The sequence below is a fragment of the Cottoperca gobio genome, chromosome 18 (assembly GCF_900634415.1).
Source record: "Cottoperca gobio chromosome 18, fCotGob3.1, whole genome shotgun sequence".
NCBI lineage: Eukaryota > Metazoa > Chordata > Actinopteri > Perciformes > Bovichtidae > Cottoperca > Cottoperca gobio.
The window spans coordinates 12,744,520-12,764,692 of record NC_041372.1 but is presented as its reverse complement, the minus strand read 5'-3'; the positions used below and the strand labels follow the sequence as shown (position 1 = coordinate 12,764,692).

At 41.1% G+C, this 20,173-nt stretch overlaps 3 protein-coding genes across 3 annotated transcripts; all 3 read left to right on the top strand.

The window, feature by feature from the left end:
• Positions 1 to 531: 531 nt before the first annotated feature.
• Positions 532 to 3,622, top strand: emc4 (ER membrane protein complex subunit 4). The gene is made up of 6 exons (XM_029454847.1): positions 532 to 692; positions 1,442 to 1,585; positions 1,805 to 1,919; positions 2,046 to 2,199; positions 2,653 to 2,813; positions 3,311 to 3,622. Exons 2-6 carry the CDS (start codon positions 1,482 to 1,484, stop codon positions 3,344 to 3,346), a joined length of 570 nt encoding a protein of 189 aa, XP_029310707.1. The 5' UTR covers positions 532 to 692; positions 1,442 to 1,481; the 3' UTR covers positions 3,347 to 3,622.
• Positions 3,623 to 5,353: 1,731 nt separating this feature from the next.
• lpcat4 (lysophosphatidylcholine acyltransferase 4) lies at positions 5,354 to 12,723 on the top strand. The gene is made up of 13 exons (XM_029454824.1): positions 5,354 to 5,744; positions 6,306 to 6,669; positions 7,689 to 7,801; positions 8,497 to 8,557; positions 8,792 to 8,850; positions 9,473 to 9,507; positions 9,815 to 9,869; positions 10,167 to 10,249; positions 10,539 to 10,664; positions 10,891 to 11,047; positions 11,471 to 11,563; positions 11,667 to 11,802; positions 11,991 to 12,723. The coding sequence occupies exons 1-13, from the start codon at positions 5,661 to 5,663 to the stop codon at positions 12,158 to 12,160; spliced, it is 1,536 nt and encodes a 511-aa protein (XP_029310684.1). The 5' UTR covers positions 5,354 to 5,660; the 3' UTR covers positions 12,161 to 12,723.
• A 5,402-nt stretch (positions 12,724 to 18,125) lies between these two features.
• nop10 (NOP10 ribonucleoprotein homolog (yeast)) lies at positions 18,126 to 19,796 on the top strand. Its single transcript, XM_029454846.1, has 2 exons — positions 18,126 to 18,345; positions 19,365 to 19,796. The coding sequence occupies exons 1-2, from the start codon at positions 18,292 to 18,294 to the stop codon at positions 19,503 to 19,505; spliced, it is 195 nt and encodes a 64-aa protein (XP_029310706.1). The 5' UTR covers positions 18,126 to 18,291; the 3' UTR covers positions 19,506 to 19,796.
• Positions 19,797 to 20,173: the final 377 nt, after the last annotated feature.

The following is a 20,173-nucleotide window of genomic DNA, read 5'->3' as shown; positions in this document are numbered from 1 at the left end:
AATATATACATATAATATACTGTATGTGAAATCTACCCATTCAATTATGTGATTGAAGTCCAATAAACTTTATATATATTATTATATATATCTATATATTTATAGATATAAAATGTATATATTTAAAGAGTATTAGTTGACATAGATAATCAGCTCCGAAAAGGTTTGGCTTTCTGCTTGTAAATGTGGATTTATTCATATATATAATTTGGTCAAAATAACAAATACATTAATTACATAAAACTTAGAGTAAGAGATCCTGTCATATTTAGTAAATCCAAACCATACATTTATTTAAAATGTTCCTTTTTTTTAAACCTCCGCTAATATATATATATATATATATATATATATATATATATATATATATATATATATATATATATATATATATATATATATATATATATATATATATATATATATATATATATATATATATATATATATATATATATATAAAATAAATAAATTGCATATCTTAATTACTTTAGTTTTTTAATTTCTTTACAAATCAAACGTGACGCAATATCCGGTTCGCCAGCGCATCTGCGTCATCATTGCGTGCCCCGGAAACAGCGAGTGTTGAAGGGTGGACTTATTCCCCAGCACGGCAAGCTACTTTTTCGCTCATTTTATCAAAAAACAACACTGAATAAAGCATATAGCAGTCTTTTGGATGCTCCTATAAGGTAAGATGAATGTTATGTGACGGTTTGTTGACTTATTTTAAATATAACGACGTGTTTGAGTTCACAGCAGTAACGTCAGGTGATGGTAGCATTCTAATTTGCACCGTGTTGGGTCGATTTCATTTTCAGTTTTTCTGTTTGAGTTGTGCTAACATAACATTTACACGTACAGGAGAAACCCTGCGACGTTGCTCGTTGGTGCAATCAAATTGGCTTTATTAGTAATAAATAAACTTGGCTTATAATAACCTCCCTATGACTTTTTATTTCGTATAACGGGGCTTTTGCTGCCATGACATCATGACATTTGACATGTGTTGCACAATCACGATGATGTTATTAACATGACAAAATATTACAGAAAAAACAAAGTCACAAAATGTGGGCTTGTTACAGGTTCAAAGCTCGTTTTGGCCAGTTGATAGCATGCATATATATATTGCTGAATGGGTCTGACTCCATTTTTTAAATAACTATTAAGTCCTTTTGGCACTTTCTTTTCACTTGTTGTTTTTTTTTGGATCCTCTGACACTACTGTCAAAGCCACCCCCAAACCCCCCTCGCTTGCGGACCTTAGAAACTCTAGAGATGGGTATTGTAAATTAGACATAAATAAAAGATATTGCACCCCTTTTTGATGTTATATTGTTTATTTACACGCAGAAATACCAGAGACCGTTACATGGACAGTGTTGGAGAGCTGCACGACTGCCCATCTGATTTCTGTTGTTTTTATCTCTTCGTGTAGCTGCTTTCTGTCTCTGAGGTTAACAGTGAAGCCGGTTGCCATGGCGTCTCCAGGGGGACAAGGAGGAGGAGCTCTGTCGACGAGAGGAGGCGGCGGGGCCAGGAGGATGAAGTGGGCTCTGGAGCTGAGCATGGGCAACACCAGGTAAACGAACAGAGTGTAATGAAACAATTAAAGGACAAACCTCCACATACACTCAATAATACAATTCACTCACCAGAGAGAATGTGCTAAATTACTGCTCATAGCCTTACATCGATTACAAACCGGTGAAACAGAAAGTGTGTCACTTCTCCCTGGAAGCTCTCACAGTCGTTCACCAGGGATAAACGCTAAACTATCTGTGTTGCCTCTGTGCCGCAGGAGTCGTGGTGACCGTCAGGGCGGTCAGGGAGACGTTGTTTACCCCATCGGCTTCTCTGAAAAACCCGTCCCCGACACCAGCATACAGGAGACGGACAAGAACCTGGTGGAGAAGGTAAAGCAGCATCTTAATGGTGTCTAGAACAATCATCCGTACAGGAGTGTAACGTCCGTGGGAGAATAAATGAATACGTTGATGCTAAGTGTGTACCTCTGACTCTTTCCTCCTTTTGTCGTACAGCGGTGTTGGGACGTGGCTCTCGGGCCCCTGAAACAGATCCCCATGAACCTGTTCATCATGTACATGTCGGGCAACACCATCTCCATCTTCCCCATCATGATGGTCTGCATGATGGCCTGGAGGCCCATACAGGCGCTCATGTCCATGTCTGCCAGTGAGTATCCGGCGTTCACGTTGTTGTGAGTTACTCGAAACTGAATATGGAAATCCTAATGTCTATTTCACCCACTTTTTTATTTTGTATTCCTCATGTGGATCAGAGTGTTTAAGAATCAGTTCTAGCTCACATCTAGTCAAAGGGATAGTTTGAGGTACAACCTCACTTCGCCCCCGGTTCAGAGACTTAGACGGGAGTACCGGCACAGAAGCAAAGCAATGTATTGCTGTGTATTTTAGAAAATATATCAATATCAGCTTACGTGTACACTATATTTAGAATATTTTCACTGCTTGACCTTGCAGTAAGGGCTGTCTGACAGGAAGATAAAGCTGGGAAAATTGCTTTACTTTCGTGCCGGTACTCCCGTCTGTTTCTCCCCAAACTATCCCTTTAATTTTCTGTGTCAGAGTTTCCTTGCATTTCATTCTTGTGTCCTTCTGGTCTCAGCCTTTAAGCTGCTGGAGAGCTCCAGTCAGCAGTGGCTTCAGGGCCTCGTGTACCTGGTGGGTAATCTCCTGGGCTCGGCGTTGGCCATCTACAAGTGTCAGTCGATGGGACTGCTCCCGACACACTCTTCTGATTGGCTGGCTTTCATAGGACCGCCTGAGGTAAAGGGCACTAATGTTGCAGACGGTCTGTATGCGTCTCATTTCCTTTTGTTGGTTCTTTGATTTTGAATGTTGAGGTTTTGACTCATCGCTGGTCTCTGATCCTCGTACATCCTGGCTGCTGTTTACCTTTAGGTCAGGAGGGGGCAGAATATGCCCATTCTATTTATGAATCACAGTAACAAACACATTGGCAATATAATCCAATCCAGGGTTTTATTGGTCAATTTATATGTCAAGCTCTAATGAGAAGTTTTGTCACAATTATTCTTAATAATAATAATAATAATAATTGGAGGGGATTTTTCTAATGCAATACGCAACAAAAGATAATACAAATAGTGAAATATACAAAAGCCAGTAAGTATAAAGATGGAATATAATTTGTTCCTTAATAAACAATATTACAAATAATGTCAATCCCATCATCCACTTAGTGTCTTTCGAGTAATGGCCGAACACACACTTGATTGAACGGTTTTCTCTCTTCCCTGCAGAGGATGGAGATCATGGGTGGAGGGATGGTGCTGTGAAGAGGAAGGAGCGTGCACATACCACCTTCAGATATTTACAGCGGTTATATATAACTTCATCTACATATAAAGTCTGTAAAGCATTTTCATTTTGTCAGTAAGTAAGTCTTATTAGGTTTTTCTAATTTTCTGTTTCTAAGTTTGCAGTGACACAAATGATTTCAGCATGCTCGCCAGCAACATTTACTAACCTGTTCTTAATTTATGAGTCTGTTTAACTTATAGTGGTTTGCTACTTGTTCTATTAAATAAATAAATCCTTTTTGTCTGAAAGAACACTCTGTCCATAAATGTGTTGGATACTGGGAATTTTCATATTTGAGTTTATGTTAAGCGGAAACCAAACAACTTTAGGCCAAACTGGTACATTTTTGTGTAAACATAAACTATGTAACAGAGAAAGTGAAGAAAGGATCTTTAAAGTACGTTCTGATCATAAACAATGATGTAATCAGCCGACATGCGGCTAGAACAGAGACTCTTCAGCGATGTTGAAATGTTGGAAGAAAACATGGAGTTGTTTGCTCAAGATACATTTCAGTCACAACCACAAGAAAACCAGTTTTGATATCTCAAGATAACTGATTAATAATTAATGTACTGTTGTGCAATACATGTATCACATTGTATACTATGAGACATGAAGGATCTTTTCTTCACAAATGTTGCTTTAGACTGTTGTGAGTGAAGATGCACATCAGTTCATGGAGTTTTGCATCAATGTGAGAGAGTACCTTGATTTTAGGTATTTAATTTGCTGGATGAGCCATAAATAGACATTTCTACCTGTTTTATTTTATATATAAACTGGTTGTCAATCAATTTTCCAGAAAAAGACATTGATATAATAAATGCAATTAAATTAAATCAATGTTTTTGTATTTTATCCTCTAATTTAAGGATGAGTATCACTCATGGCATGGAATACGTGTGTGTGTGTGTGTGTGTGTGTGTGTGTGTGTGTGTGTGTGTGTGTGTGAGATCAGCAGCTGCACCCTGCAGGGAGAACAATAGCCTTCAGGTAGGGCAGAGGGAGAACTTGAGAGGCGAGTCGCAGAAAGCTTGTGCAGCTTTTGTTTCGTGCATTAGTAGCTATGAAAGGTGAACATTTACACAGATTGTCCAACATCCTTAAATAAAAATAAGATCAAAGTTATGGGTTCTTTCTTGGCACTTTAAATCTGATGCCGGTAGTGTTTTCTCAATGCTCTTCTCAGGCATCACCTGGACAGATCTTTGCATATCAATATTTATAAATAGGTTTATTTGCTACTTTATACTCATTTTGTAGATATATATTGTACTTTTAACTCCACTACATTTATTTTATAATTTAAATTACTTTTTTTTTTCAGATTCAGATTAATACAAATTATAAATCAACTAATGAATTATTATATATTGTTATAGATTAAACTACACAGCAGTTTATAACGCAGCTAAAATGAGACCTGCTGCAACATTAGTGACATTAATGCATCACTAATTTATAATCCAGTAATATAATACATATTCTTTGGAAATGAGCCATGAGTTTGATATTTAATTTAAGTATATGTTGGTGTTAATTAATTACTTAATGCTTATGTAGAGTTTTTAATACATGAATTGTATTTTCGCTGCGTTTTTACTTAAAGTAAAATATAAATAATGACTTAATTTAGCAAAAATAATGATTTAGTATCTCAAAAGACACTATTTTGAGAAAGTTTCTAATTATGTTGAGATACTTAGTCATTATGTTTGTCGTATTTCAAGAAACTTTGTCATTAAAGAGACTTACAAGTTCTTTTTATTGTATGTTGTATGGCGAAAATGGGTTTCTACCGTTTACAGAGCATCTTTGGTTTCATTCCGGGGACCTGTTGGACTCGCCTTACTGACCCACCCATGGAGGGACCCACCCATGGAGGGGGCCCACCCCTGAGTCGCGGTGGGCCGGGCTGTCAGATTGTGAAGGGGGCGGGACAGGTGAGGAGAAGAGTGTACAAGTAAAGAAAGGATGGACAGTTCGTCTCGTTGTGTGTTTCGCCATGTGTATGAGAGACACCAGAAGAAGTGTCAGTTGGTGATCGTCGTCGTGTTGTTGCCGTTTGTTTTTTGAATCCGGAGTAGCCGTTGGTTTTTAAATCCGACTGCGCGAGACACGGTTTTCAGAAAAAGGGGCAGTTGTCAACATACAGAATCAACTTATTTTGCTTTTCTTTTTTTAAAAACAGTTTCTTTAAAGTACAAGGAAAGGGAAAATACTTAGTTTGTTCCTTCTTAAAAGTATTTATAAGTTGAACTTGTCCGTCAGGTTTGCCCCGTCGCCATGGAGAGGAACGACTGTCACTCAGCAACGCGCACGCACCCGTTCTTTCACGAGCTGAAGCTGACCCGCGCGCAGAGGATCAGGGTAACGTTCAAATTCATAAAGTCTTAAAATATCTGATTTATATGGCTTAACTTCTAAACACCAACTCCGAATGTGAATGTTATGCCAGTGTCATAATGCTGCTATATTTGGACATCTGTGTAAACTCAAAAGTTCCCCTCTATGGTCATTTCTACATTTCTGTTTTCCACATTAGCTTTAAGAGAACAGAGAGTCTTTCACATTGCCTAAGCAAAACAGCCAAGTCCTAAATGTGTTTCAGGCACACACAGGCATGACAGATGAGAACAACATGCCACTGCGTTGCATAACTCTATGGCAGAGGCATTAGTAGGGCTGAGCAACATGGCTGACATTAGTTTTATAAGAATACTTTTCCCCTTCTAATGTAAAATGCCAGAAAAAACATTTTCCGGCCCCTCGCGTATCCTGCTTTTTCTCTGTTTTTATATCATTAGCTGAATATCTTTGGGTTCTGGACTGACGACATGACTTTTAAAGACTTTGGACTTTAAAGAAACCACGGTGGACATATTATAGATTTATTTTAAATGTACTTTTTCTTCTTCTTCTGGTCCCTAGGGCATCATCCAGGGCAGCATCCTCTTCCCTCTTCGCATCACCCTGACGGCTCTCATCTTCCTCATCATGTGGCCTCTTGCCCGGCTACGATCTGCGGGCCTGTCCGAGGAGGAACGCTCTCGGCCTATCAAGGGCTGGAGGCACTGGCTCCTCCACTCCATCATCTTGTTGCTAAGCCGAGGGGCCTTCTTCTGCATGGGCTTTCTGTGGGTGAAGGTCAAAGGTCGCAAAGCGGACCTGAAGGAGGCGCCGGTGCTGGTGGTGGCGCCTCACAGTGGCTTCCTGGACATGGTGGTTCTGCCTAAAACCCAGCTGGCAACAGTGGTGTCGCGGTCGGAGAACAACAGCCTGCCGGTCATAGGAGGTTAGTCACACAGAGGATCCTTCTTTGATGGTTGTTACAGCTTCTAAAACTGCAGATCATCAAACCAGAAGACATGACAACTAATCCGACCATTGTTTGTCATGATATACAACATTAACCATAAACCATCGCTTGGAAAATGCTTATCTTTGAATATACTCTTTGAATTTGCTTGATTTTAAACATAATCTGATCTCACATCTACACAATCCCTTATGTAAACCAAAACTCTTTTCATATCTTGATGTCCCGTGGCGTCACCTCCTGTTGAGTGAGAACCTTTTTTAACCTGCTGTTTAAGGCACTCCTGAAGTCTCCTGTTGGAGTGTAGGACATGCATGCAGGTGTAAATGACATTGATTGTTCAAAGTGTCACTCACACACTGTGCTTGTGTTAGACGGGAGATGTGTTTGACTGTCCCATCGCAGGAAAACACAGATTTCTAGATCCTATAATAAGTTTTATCAAACGTCAATGTGCCCTCCTTGTTGTCTGCATCGTTTTCCGTTAGGGGACTGAAGAGTGAAAATCACTTTGGGGAGACACGATAGAAGGCAGACTGAGGGAAGTGTAAATGTTTTACTCTGGCGCGTGAGAAATGGAGTATTCATCCTGCCAAAGCCCGAGCACTGTTTGTAACTTTGCAACTTTCAGAGTGGATGACGTAATGTTTTACCAAATGAGTTTATAAATCCAGTGGCAGGCACAGTGCCATGTGCTCGTCGATGGGAAAGCTCAAGTGTTAGGCAAACAACCAAGAGTAATATTTGGAGGAGAGGGGTCGAGGAATATTAAAGTATACAAGGAAGTCCAAAGATAAACAAGTGCCTCACTCTTCTGTTTCCAATCTGCTCTGTCTGCTTTGGCGTATCCTGTCTTGCTTTCTTGGCCGTCTCGCTCTCGACTCCCGCCTTTCTGGTTCTGGTTCTGATTTTTGTTCTTGTGTAACAGTTTTTTCTTTGTGTGCTTGCGTGTGTGTGTGTGTGTGTGTGTGTGTGTGTGTGTGTTTGTGTTTCAGCTCTAATGGAGTTCAACCAGTCTGTGCAGGTGAGCAGAAAGGATCCGGAGTCGAGGAAAAAGGCAGTCGCACAAGTGACAGAGAGGCTGACCTCCGGCGGTTACTGGCCTCAGGTGAGACGCTCGTAATTCTGTTGACTTCTGTTGGTCTGCCGCATCTTCTTATTTATTTTAGTGGAAAGATCAAATAACTGATCTGCTTCTATATTGACTTGACTTAAGTCTTGTTTACAGAACTGGTAATGACCAAACTGTCCAATCACACGTCGCAAAAAGAGTGCTGCAGGATTGAGTCCTAACACCTGTAAAGGAGTTAGCGTGTGGTTAACCCAGGCTTAAGAGATTTCCACTTTTTGTTCTATAACATAAAAGGCATTCAATGGCAAAGACTCCCATTGGTCTTTTGTCGAGGGAACCAGTCTAGCTTTCAAGTTGACCTACAAAGGTAGGTCCTCCCAGCGACAAGCGCGCACACCTTATTGAAACCGAAGGTGGCTTCAGATCTCTCAAGCAAACAGCTGATCAAGATTAGATAAAGTATTTTGGGGTTGGGAACTAGATCTGCGAGATTGTTAAAGAGGGAAACAAAGCACGTTTGTGCTGTCCAGGAAATGCACTTCTTATAGCATCCTTTTAATTGCATATTGGTGTTCATATTGAAAAAGTACAGAGCACAGAAGACTGGCCTGAAGAGACATTGCCAGTAGCATGTTGTGTCTATTACTCCTGGCTCTGACAGACAGATCCTGTAAATGAATCTGCTGGAAGTGCACAAAGCTAATTAATCCCATTTCTTAATCCTGGTCTAGATGCTGATGTTTCCTGAGGGAACCACAACTAACGGCAGCGTTCTCATCAAATTCAAACCCGGTGAGTGCTGGCAGCGAGTCTCATCGCATCTGGTTCTTCTTCATGCCCTCATGTTCCACAGTTCGTTCACCGTTTAGTACAAATAACGTAGGAATGAGTGGCATGAGAGGGAGGGAAAAAAAGGGCGTAGCTGCTGCTTTGTTTTGCCCCTGCATGATAAACATCTCTCCGACACCGTCACTCTTTTCTCATTCCAGTCTGTCTCGTTTTCATTTCTCTTCTTGTTGTCATCAGGTGCCTTCCTCGCAGGAGTCCCGGTCCAACCTGTTCTGTTGCGTTACCCCAACAAGCTGGTGAGTGTAGTCTGTGGGGTTGATCTGCTGGTTTGTCAGCTGAAACGTGACACATTTGCTACGTGCAGCAAGTTCACGTCCACAAACGTTTTATACAGTACAGTATTGTGTGTGTGTTGTGTGTGTGTGTGTGTGTGTGCAAACAGTCCTACTGTTTTCTTTTTAGACGTTGAGCAGTCTGCGTTGGTATCATTCGATGCCCGTACAGGGGAAGCTTTGTTCTGTCGCCCGTAGTTTGTTTTGATACACAGCTCTTCCTTGTCACTACCCTAACCGCAGGTACATTTATTCAAATAAAAACTGACCTATTTTTATTATGAGTCCCGTTTTCCTTTCTTCCTTTCTCGTCCGAGTCGCGTGATGAATAGTGAACTTGACTCCCGTCCCACTATCGTACATTTTATCAGGCTGTAGCTATGTTTATGGACAGACTGTTATACGTGTCCATGCCATGTATGTTTGCACACTGGGGCCTGTCAGGGTGTGTAATAAGGACAAAGTGACTAGAATTACACGTGCTGTAAAAGAAACTCCCCAACCCGTCTGTTACTAAGGACAGTTCTCTTCTGATCCAGCTGGTTGTGTCCTCTGTTTGAACAGTGTGTTAATGACTCTTCCTCAGGATACTGTTCGCTGGACATACAAAGGAACGAGCTGGTGAGTTCACCCGGCATCTCTATTCAACATCCTCTTTTAATACTTTAATACTTGTTACTTACCCGTGTCCTTATACGTTGTGTAAATCAATAACATCTGTTGTTGCCTTTTTGTATTTGTTAGTGTCTACATGTGAATAAATATAAGTGTGTTATCAGACGTGTCCACGTGCATGCTTTTAGTGTTGTCGTTTACGTTCTTATGCCACCACGGCAACCTGCAGAAACTCAATCATCATAAGTAAATGGTAAAAAGACGGTATTGATTTGTCCTATCTGAAATATAATATTGTCTCTTTGTCCGTCAGGTTTGAGACACTGTGGCACACAACTTCTCAGTTCTACACCAACAGCACTGTGGAGGTACGAAGGTTAACCAGATCGTTCACCGCATCACAACAATAATAATACAAAAGAAGTGTTTTTAAGGAGTAGCTTAACGCCTGCTGAGTGACGTAGAGGTGTTCAGCACACTCTGACCTCACCGTTGGGCGTAGTAACCGTTGCAGCACATGACTAACCATCACGTTCATCAGCTGTAGTGTGATCAGAGGCGTGACGTACAAACAGGAGAGATCACTACTGCTTACACCCAACGTGCGTTTCGCTGCTTTACCTGCCAATGTGTCTAAAAGACGTCCGTCTCTGATTGTGCCGCAGTTCATGCCAGTTTACAACCCGTCCGAGGAGGAGAAGAATGACCCCAACCTGTACGCGGACAACGTTCAGAAACTCATGGCCAAGTAAGGAGCAGAATATTCAGGTGTTTTATGATTTATGTCGGCAAGACGCTATGTCAACATGTCATGTACAACCGGTAATGATTGAAGATAAGACGAGGCTTTAATGATTCCCAGAGGGGAAATTCAGGTGTTGCGGCAGCACAAGGAGATAATTTCCTCCCAAACAAAATGCATCACAGAGACTTTGAATGTTGTGTTAACACAGGACTGATGTAATAACTGACAGCCTTTTATTCAGCTCCCCGACGTACAGCAGAGACGTCACATTATATGTTCTGCTGTGCTTCAGGGCCCTCGGAGTCCCAGCGACAGATTACGTGATGGAAGGCAGAGTTCCTGTCAATAAACTGGGTGGTCTCTCTCTCCCACTGGAGTCGCCTGCCAGGGAAACACTCTCACTGCTGCACAGAAACGGGTAAGAGAAGATCTGTGTTCATGTTCAGCGCCTGGCCTCACTCCTCCTCGTTTTTAGTTTCTTTCGTCTTTTCTTCTCACCATCTTCGTCTCTCTCTCTCTCTCTGTCTCTCTCTCTCTCTCTCTCTCTCTCTCTCTCTCTCTCTCTCACTCTCTCTCTGTCTCTCTCTCTCTCTCTCTCTCTCTCTCTCTCTCTCTCTCTCTCTCTCTCTCACTCTCTCTCTCAGTCTGGAATCGCATGAAGTGGAAGCAGCGCTGGACAGAATGATTGGCAGGTGTCAGTCGGGAGTGCAGGGGTCAAAGGCCAGTGCAGAGGAGCTCGCCTCTATCCTCGGGCTGACGGACAGACAGACAGCCGTCACTATCTGTGGCCTCTACTCCAAGGTTGTGTCTACTAAGATTGACATCTGTGTTTATGTAAATGACTCACAGGTTCAGAATGTCCTTCTGAAAGTGTTATGGGTTTGGTACCACTGCTATGACAGTGCTTGCTGTCGGATGTTACCAGTTAATACTGTATATGAGACAAATATTTGTTTTTCACCACTATGTGGTTCAGAGGTCAAATTTGACTTTGAAGCCTCGACACGGCTCACTGATCCAGTTAATCTTTTAGGCTACCAGTAAGAAGAAGATTCAGAAGATGTATTATGCACCTCAGATATTCTACTGTTTTTAGATAGAGAATAGTGTAGACCTTCAAAAGATGACCTGCTTCCAGGTTATGAGAACGTTTGCAAAGCAAGCTGTATGATTGCTCCGGCGTTTTAGTTTCAATGTTCTAAAGGAGCGTCCTTGTTTTCGCAGGATGAAACTGTGGACCTGCGGCAGATCTATTTGACTGTAGCCGCTCTGTCGGGAGTTGTCAGCTTCAAGTCGCTACTTCACACTGCTTTTACTGTAAGTCCTATTGTTTGTTTCTGACCTGAGACGAAGAAGAAAACCTTTGACAGATGCTCTCTGTAAAAAAAACCCTCCTTAATGCTCTGTTTTTGATTTGCAGCTGTTTGACGGGGAGGGCAGAGGCAGCCTGAGTGCAGAGGAGCTGCCCGGCCTCATGGGGGCGCTGCTGGGGATTCCTCAGCACCACACTGCTGAGCTTTACACTCAGGCCTCGGATCAAGGCCAGCTTACTGAAGGTGAGCACTGCCCGCTGTGTTGTACTAAACTCGTGATGCAAATAGTAAATGTTTACAAGTGTGTTACCAAGATTACCAACATTATTTTAGTAACTTGACGCTTCGCTGCACATGTGTGTTTTCATCGGGTGATAATTAAGTGTCAAAAACGTTCAAATCTTCATTAAATTCGCCTTCTTTTCCCCCAGAAAATCTGCTGCGAGTGTTGACGACCCACTCGGCCTATCAGAGAGTGGTGAACGAGTACATTCAGCCCAAGGGGGCGGGCTCCCAGCTGGCCAATGGGAAGGCTGTGAACAACAACAGAAGCATGCACAACAGCAACGAATCGCTCCACTGCAGCAAAAAGTTTGAATAAGGAATTAACAGAAAATAGGATTCCTCTTTATACAAGTTTCTACTCTGCGGCAACGGGACTTATTGACGCAGAATAATCATTGACAAAAGGATTGTATTTTTTAAGGTGTGTGTGTGTGTGTGTGTGTGCGTGTGTGTGTGTGGATGTAGTTTTTAAATCTATATTGCTGTAACATTTGACCAAAGTCAACTATACCAACATTAGAAAACCAAAGAATGGTGTGTGTGTGTGTGTGTGTGTGTGTGTGTGTGTGTGTGTGTGTGTGTGTGTGTGTGTGTGTGTGTGTGTGTGTGTGTGTGTGTGTGTGTGTGTGTTCATGTTTACCCGTGTATATGTTTTAATAACCCAAAAGAAACTTTGTTCACATGTTTGTTCCAGATGCTGTAAAGGGACTCTGTTATTTATATAATTACTCTCGTGTACATTGAATGTTTTTTTTAAACGGGACAATGGTGCGTGCAAAAAGAAACTCTGTAAATCAAAACGTTTATTTTACTAAATGAATTCTTACGTCTTTGGTGTGAATATTGTTTACAATTAATTAAACTGTGAATTATTTTTAAGGAGGTTTCACCGTTTGGTGTTTTTGTTTCTCTTCTCCCACAGTCACATTTCTCTCGTTCTCTTGGATCTCTAAACGCACGTTAAGGACCGATCGTCCTCCCACTTCTCAGTGTCTTTCCTTTCTCCTTGTCCAGCTGTCGGTTGTGCGAGTTTGTTTTGCTCAAGATAAAGTCTTCATACTTTTTGGGAAGCCGCGTTTGTCTCTTACAAGGACAACTTGGGCTGCTATCTATTGCGCGTCTTGTGTCGTCTTTAAAGGTTTCTTGTCCAGCTGATGCATTTGAAATCTTTCCATCCTTCGCCATCATACTACTTCTTGTTGAGGGTGGGCTTGGTTTACTGCCAGATGTTCCCTCCTCGTCTTTGTCTTTCTTGTTCGCTGTCAACGTTTTCCCTTCGTCTCTCTCTGTGTTTGCGTCGGCTCTGCTCTTCCACCTTCCTCTCTTCATCTGACTTAGGCTGGTCATTACCCCCCTCTCTTCAGGAGCCCCACGTTCACGCCGGTTTCTCTTCATCGGACTCGACGTGAGGCTCGGGCGTTGTGCCTCTTCTCCATTTATTCTTTCATCTTCACCTTTCACATCCGCTCTTAATTTTGGGTTCTGAACGTTTGGGCTCTGCAGAGAAGACGCTGATAGAGAAAGGTCCTCGAAGTTCTTGCAACCTGTTGAGTTTGAGCTATAAGCATCACTAGCCGTCGCCCTACTCTCCTCTTTATCGCTCCCGTTTCTGCTTCTTTTCATGGGACTTGAAAGCGGCAGAGTCTGTTGTTCAGCTGTATCCTCCTTCACGTTTACTTCTAGTTTGTCTTCTTCATCTCTGAGTGTTTGATTTTCCCTTTGGCTCTCGTGGCAGGAAGAGAAGTCTGCTGCACTTTTCCCTCCGTCGTCGTGCTCCTAGTTGTTCTCCTTACAAAACTGGACATTTGAAACCCCTCCTCTTTTCTTTTCTCCCCCACCTCTGTCTCCTCTTGTGGTATTTTGTTTAAAGGGGCCTTTTCTGCCCCGGTTTCAGTGCTCACATTGGGGTTATTGGCCTCACGCCGTTGCCCTCCCTCCATCTCGAGTTTCTGCATCTCCCCTGCAAATGTTTCCTGTTCCTTCTCTCCAATCTCTGAAGATTGCTTTGCAATATTTACTGTTTTTGTTGCTTTGCTCTGCTCTTTAAAATGACTCTGCTCACTTTTAAATAATTGCCTTCCTCGTGAGGACAGTCTCTTCTGGTTTTCACAAACCCCCCCGTCCCTCTCTCGGGTGAATTTAGCTGTTTTCTTCACCCTCCTTTCACATGGCTTCTTCGTTAACTTGAGTTTGGTCCTATTCTCATGCTCCTCCTTCTGTTCACAAGTCTTTTTAATCATCTTTTCTTCTCTTGCGCTGAGTTCAGGGCACTCTTCAGAAACGGATGCAGTGGAATCTGCCCCGAAAGACGAATTAGCTGGCACAGTAATTGCCTTGAGACAAGAGGACTTTGGGTTTATGTGTTTGGGGCTACATTGTTCCTCAGGCTTCCTTATCTGAGGCAGTGTTTCAAAAGCCAGAGCTGGAGGGCTGACGGTCAACAAATCGGCTCTGAAACTCTGCGCAGGATCCTTGGCGGCAATAGTACGAGGATCCTCGTTGGACCCTGAAACACAAGAGGTTGACTCTGAGGCAGGAGGATCCCCGGGTAGAGGTCCTTCCTGAAGATTTTGGGACGCCGGAGCTGACTGTGCATCTGCAAGGTTTAAGAGGAACATTAAGGCATCGTCTGACTCGTCTCTTGTGGCGGCAGGTTCCTCTACAAATGCATCGTCTCTGGCCAAATCAGAAGTAAGACTGTTGTGTGGGGAGATACTGGCAAGTAACTGCAGAGATGGAGTAATATAGTTCAGGAAAAGGGAGCCATTGTGGTTAAGAGGAGAAGAGGCATTAACAGGGATATCGGTTGGCAGTTGTTCTTCTAGAAGGAGTGAAGGGAGGAGCGGAGAACAGGAAGTCCAACCTTCCTTTTGTCCTATATTCTCCGGAGGTGCATTTTGCCCATCATGATTTACATATGTGTCCGACTCTGAGCGTGGAGGATCCAAAATGGGCTGTTTTGGAGGTGCAGTTTCCTCAACACGCGAAGTAGCCGGAGATGTTTCTTCAGTTGCAGGAGTGAAGTCGTCAGGGGCGAGCTCCTGCTGGATCACCTCCAAAATCTGTGGAGCGAGAGAAAAACAAAAGATAAAAGAAAAGAAAAACTGGCCTTTTTACAAATGATAATTGGAACTTTTCCTGTAGCATTTTTCAAACCAACTAAATGTACTTGACATTTTGTTTTATCTTGAAATATCACAGTCTGTTTTTCCTAAACACTCATCTAAAACTCTTATTTATTATTATGTTACCCCTTGCAAAAGTTCCCTCATTGAAAGAAGGTCAATTAGGTCTGGATCTGAAGAGAGAGTAGGATCCAGATACTCTGTATTAACTGCACCCGCCTGAGAAAGAGAGAGAGAGAGATGAAGTTAAAGAGGCATCACAGCGATTTGGGATTGCACTTCCATAAATTTGGGTGGCTTTTGAGGGACAGATTTAAAAAGGAATCGTAGAATCGAAGCAGCAGAGGCCGAGATATCCTGACCTTTAGTCTGAACCACAGCCCCAAACCTCTGTATCCTACATTTCCCATAATGCAACTTGATAGCATTGATAGCATCTTTGAAACTCGACAGCACTAGTTTTAGCTCTAGAAGTAGCAATACCACAGTGTGGAAGTACAATTAGCCTTTTACGTTATGTGTTGTTGTTTTTTACAAACACACATCTGCATTTCCAAAATGGCACCAACGCTGAAATTAGCTCGTTAATCAAAACACAACATTTTACCTCTTGCTCTTGTTTTTCCAGCACATGAAGGTCAAAGAGCTCTGGGTCTGAAAAAAGGAGGGAATCCAGGTACTCTGTGTTCAGTGTAAACCCCATCTGAGAGACGGAGATGAGCACAGATTGACAATAAAACCTTTTCCTTAAGTTTGTACACAGGAAAATACGACTATTACTCATGATACGTTTGGGGAAACGTCTGTTAAAACCCCCATACGTATCATGAGTAATAGTCGTATTAATCATATTGTCGTCATTTAAAAAACCATAACATAGATGCTTTGCCACTTTTGGCCTAAAAGCCATTGTGTTGCTATCTGTTCATGAACAACTGCATCAACAATAATGATCTATGAAGGACCTTAGGACTGAGGGAGTCCATGATCGTCATGTATTCCTTAAAGGCGCGTTCTGCCAGCGAATCGTCGTCCAAAGACTGTCGAGATCCAGGAGAAACCTTGGACTTGGTTATTTTATCATCTGCGTAGTTTGGCCGTAGTTTGTCCTTGTTGGGTGTGTTATGTTTCTGCTCTGCTTCTGTGAGGAAAGATGGAGACATTATATAAATGAGTAGATATGTGTCAAGATACTTTGTAATTAACCAGGCAAGGGTTGTAATTAAACATTTTGAGCTGTATATGAAAAGGTTTTGGAGACGCCACAAATGTCTACCTCATGGTGGCGCTAGAAGAAAAGTAAGTTCTGGTGATCCTCACAACTACATTTCATGGCAATCCATTGAATAGTTGTTGAGATATTTCGGTCTGGATCAAAGTTGTAGGCTAGATAAACATTAAACAATGTTTTACTTAAATGTATTTGCTATTTCATATAATTCCTTGACCTCTGACCTTCTGACTTGGCCCGCTCTTCACTCTTCTCTTGCCCTGACACTTCCGACTCCGGCGCTAACAGCTGGCTGACCTGCTGAGCCGTTCTTCTCGAGTCCCTGGGGTCAGAATTTGCGAAGTGAGACACAGTAATCGCTAAACGTCTAATATTATGTTGTCTGCTGTTTGTCCCTTACAGGTCTCCACCGCAGGGCTGATGGACGGGCACCCCGTGGGGGCACAAGCACCAGCTGGGACAAACCTTGGGCAGGAGGAACCAAGAATGGGGAGGCGAACACGGGCTGCTGACGGGGACCGACACATGGGGACTAAAACCAAACTTGGAGTTTGGCGTGGAGGTGACGGGGTTCATATTCAGCCAGCAGACGTCTTGAGGAGAACAGGGGGAGATTATGAGTTCTGGTGGGAACCCAGGCTGGGTTGTGGCAGAGGGAGAAACAACGTGCAGGACGTTTAAGAAAGAGGAGCAGTCCTGAAATTGGAGTTGCATCGGGATCAGAGACTGCACACATTGCTGGTTTGAGTCCCTTAGTGTCCAATACAACATGTCTGCTCTTTGATCAAGTTCTTCTCTCCTCTGGAAGATTCCTGCAACTGGATCCATCTTCTATCTGTGCGTCTGTGTCACGAGAAAGTGAGAATATGAAGGGCGATCAATGGAAATTAGATCAATTCCAACAGCAATCTCCGAACCAGCTGATAAGAGTGAAGGTGAATGATCTAGTCAGAAAAACAAAGGATTTATTTGAGAATTCATCAGCCTGAAGGATCAGCGAAACCACGACTGCAGGAAATGATTTATGTCACTTAAACGAGTAGAATAGTGCAGAATATACAAGTACATAAAGTACTACACACAACCATAAATACATCTACTGCATAAACATTTGACATTTTTATTTTTATTACATATTATTTAATATTTTTCCTTTTCCTCTTAATTATTATTATTGATTTTAATATTATTAACATTTATTTACTTATTTATTATTTGTGTTGCCTGCAGCTCTAAATTGAATGTCAATTAATTGAAGTGATTCATTCGATTATTAATTAAAAAAACATTTTAATCAAGTAAAGCTGCAACAAGTAGTCAAATAAGGATTTAGTCAATTCACAGAATAATAATTAAAGTAATTTTTCATGTATAAATAACAGAAAATCCTGTTTTCAGCCTCTCAAATATAGAGATTTCCTGCTTTTCTCTGCTTTATATCATATTAAAGTGAATACTAATTGTGCCTACCTTTCATGTGAGAGATAAGTCTTCAACCAATAAATCAGTTTGCGTCTGCAGTATGTTTTAAAAGTACACGTGATTGATTTGTTTTCTTCCGACTGAAAGTTCTGTGCATGAAAACATTCCAAACTTCATGAAGTTTATAACGTTGTACATGCTCATGTGGTTGAAATTATGAAAGTGATTGACCAGTTAATTAATATTTTATTTAATAAATGTCTGAGTGTATTTTCTTAGGCAAATGAAAAAACAAATAATGCATTTGTTTTTTAATTTGCCATTATGGACTTCCGCTTATATTCTTTTTTTTAATGCATATAGTTATATATAAAAAGCTAAATTATTTAAAAATGTATTTTCTTTTCTTAGATACAGCTTGAACATTTCCCTTTGGGACGTTCAGAAAAGTGTTATACGTTTTTTTTTTTTATGAAACCCCATTTCCCAGGATGCCGAGCGCCCTGAATTCTAAACCGGATATCCGCCCTTCTACCCGAGCGAGGAGGAACTTCGCCACACGTGGATATCTGGAGAGAAAGAACACGTTACCTGCAACTTTTGAGATTTTTTCGATACAAAGCAACCGCTTTGATATATTTTAAGTCTTTAAAACTTTCTCTCGTCGAGATGTTTCTGCAGTTTTACATAAATGAAGGCGGGGACAGAGTCTACACCCTGAAGGTAACTTTAACGTTGTGTTTACATCCTTCCTATCTAACTTTATTCTGTTAAATCACAGTTTACCTCCTCATTTAGGTAGTTTCTCCTAAGCCTCTATATACTGTGGCTTATTTGAATAAATATAATGTAGTCGTTGTGGTCCAAATCACGTTACGTTGAAATTAGCTCGCAGCTTGGGGGCTAACACAAAATGATTTAGCAATAGGCTACCTTGTAATTTTCATATTAAACATCAGGTTGGAAGACTACATTTGGTAAAAATCTGTTACTTAAGGAAATAAAAATGTTTCTAGCAATCTAAAGGTAATCACAGGTGACTTGCACCTTCCATTTAATCTATTTCACATGGTAAAAAACTGATAAAGTTATTTAAAAAATGTAATTATCCTGGTTCAAAAATGGTGTTTGTCTGTCTAGCCAAAATATTGGAATATCCATCACAAGTTACCAGAATCAAAATGTATATTCACAAAAAAGTGTGCAACTCATACACTCTGTAAAGCTTGATATAAAGACACTAGGTCTTTACTACAAATTTAAAATGTCCCTATATTTTGTAATTGTGTTTGGTATTTGATTCTTCGTCAAACCATCACACCAGGATATCTTTGGTATGCCAGGACACACATTATATACACAGAACAAACCCCAGAATGGTACATGGATACAAAGACAGGAACATTTTAAGATCTACATGAGATCAAATTATAGAGAAAGAAAATAGCTGTTTTCTTTTTCATATACTTTTTGGTAAAATTGAAATGGGAATTTGTGACATTTATATGTTGCTATTTTCTCAAGTGAACTATTAATTCGTTAATAGATTACTGATATATTTAATGCTAATTAATAGTTGCAATATATCGATGGTACATGCACTGAAACATTTATTATTTGCTATTTTTAAATGAATTGATACACCCTTTTGTTTTCTTAAATGTTTTTAAAAAGTTATTTATTTATTTTAAACTTGTCCTGAAAGTTTTTTTTCTTTCTCCTTCCTTCTTCGCCACCAACAGAAGATTTGTCCTGATGGGCAGCCCTCCAGCTCGGCCCACCCCGCTCGCTTCTCCCCAGACGACAAGTTCTCCCGACACCGTGTGACGGTGAAGAAACGCTTCAACCTTCTGCTCACCCAGCAGCCCAGACCTATTCTGTGAGGGACGGTGGCGGGTACATTGATGGAAATCAGACCAAGAAATGGAGGGATGCGGGCGAAGATGGGACTGTAAAGCAAAAAGTCTAAAAACACATTCAGGATCACAATTTATGAACGTGCAGTTGGGATTTGTCCTCAGTTTCACCCCAGTTTTTAGGAGGCAGTTCATGCGTTGGATATCAACAGTTGTTGATGTTATGGATCTTTTTTTATGCACCGTAATCTGTTGACATTCATTTAGGATAATGTTTTTGTTTTTTACCATGCTGAATAAATGTTTGGTTGATGGTTTTTTTAGTGTGTTGTCTGTGTGTATACAATTCAGGCTGTGAAATATTAATTAATTAATATAATAATAATAAATGCATGGAGAAACATTACAGATGCAGAGGCTTTCATACAAAGCATTAATGCTCAATCATGGTTTAATGATTATACAAATTGTGTGAATCGCCAGTTCTCAAACCAAAATGAACACCTATGAGAGATTGCTCTCCACCACCATCAACAAACCCCCAAATGAGAGAACATCTTTATTGAAAAATGGCGGTATATGTATATTTTGGTCCTTATGACACTAAACGCCTCCAAAACCTGAAGAGAACATTATTTATAGACTGCAGTGTCAGGTCAAGTCCACGATTTGTAGCAGGACAGACTTGTATCTGA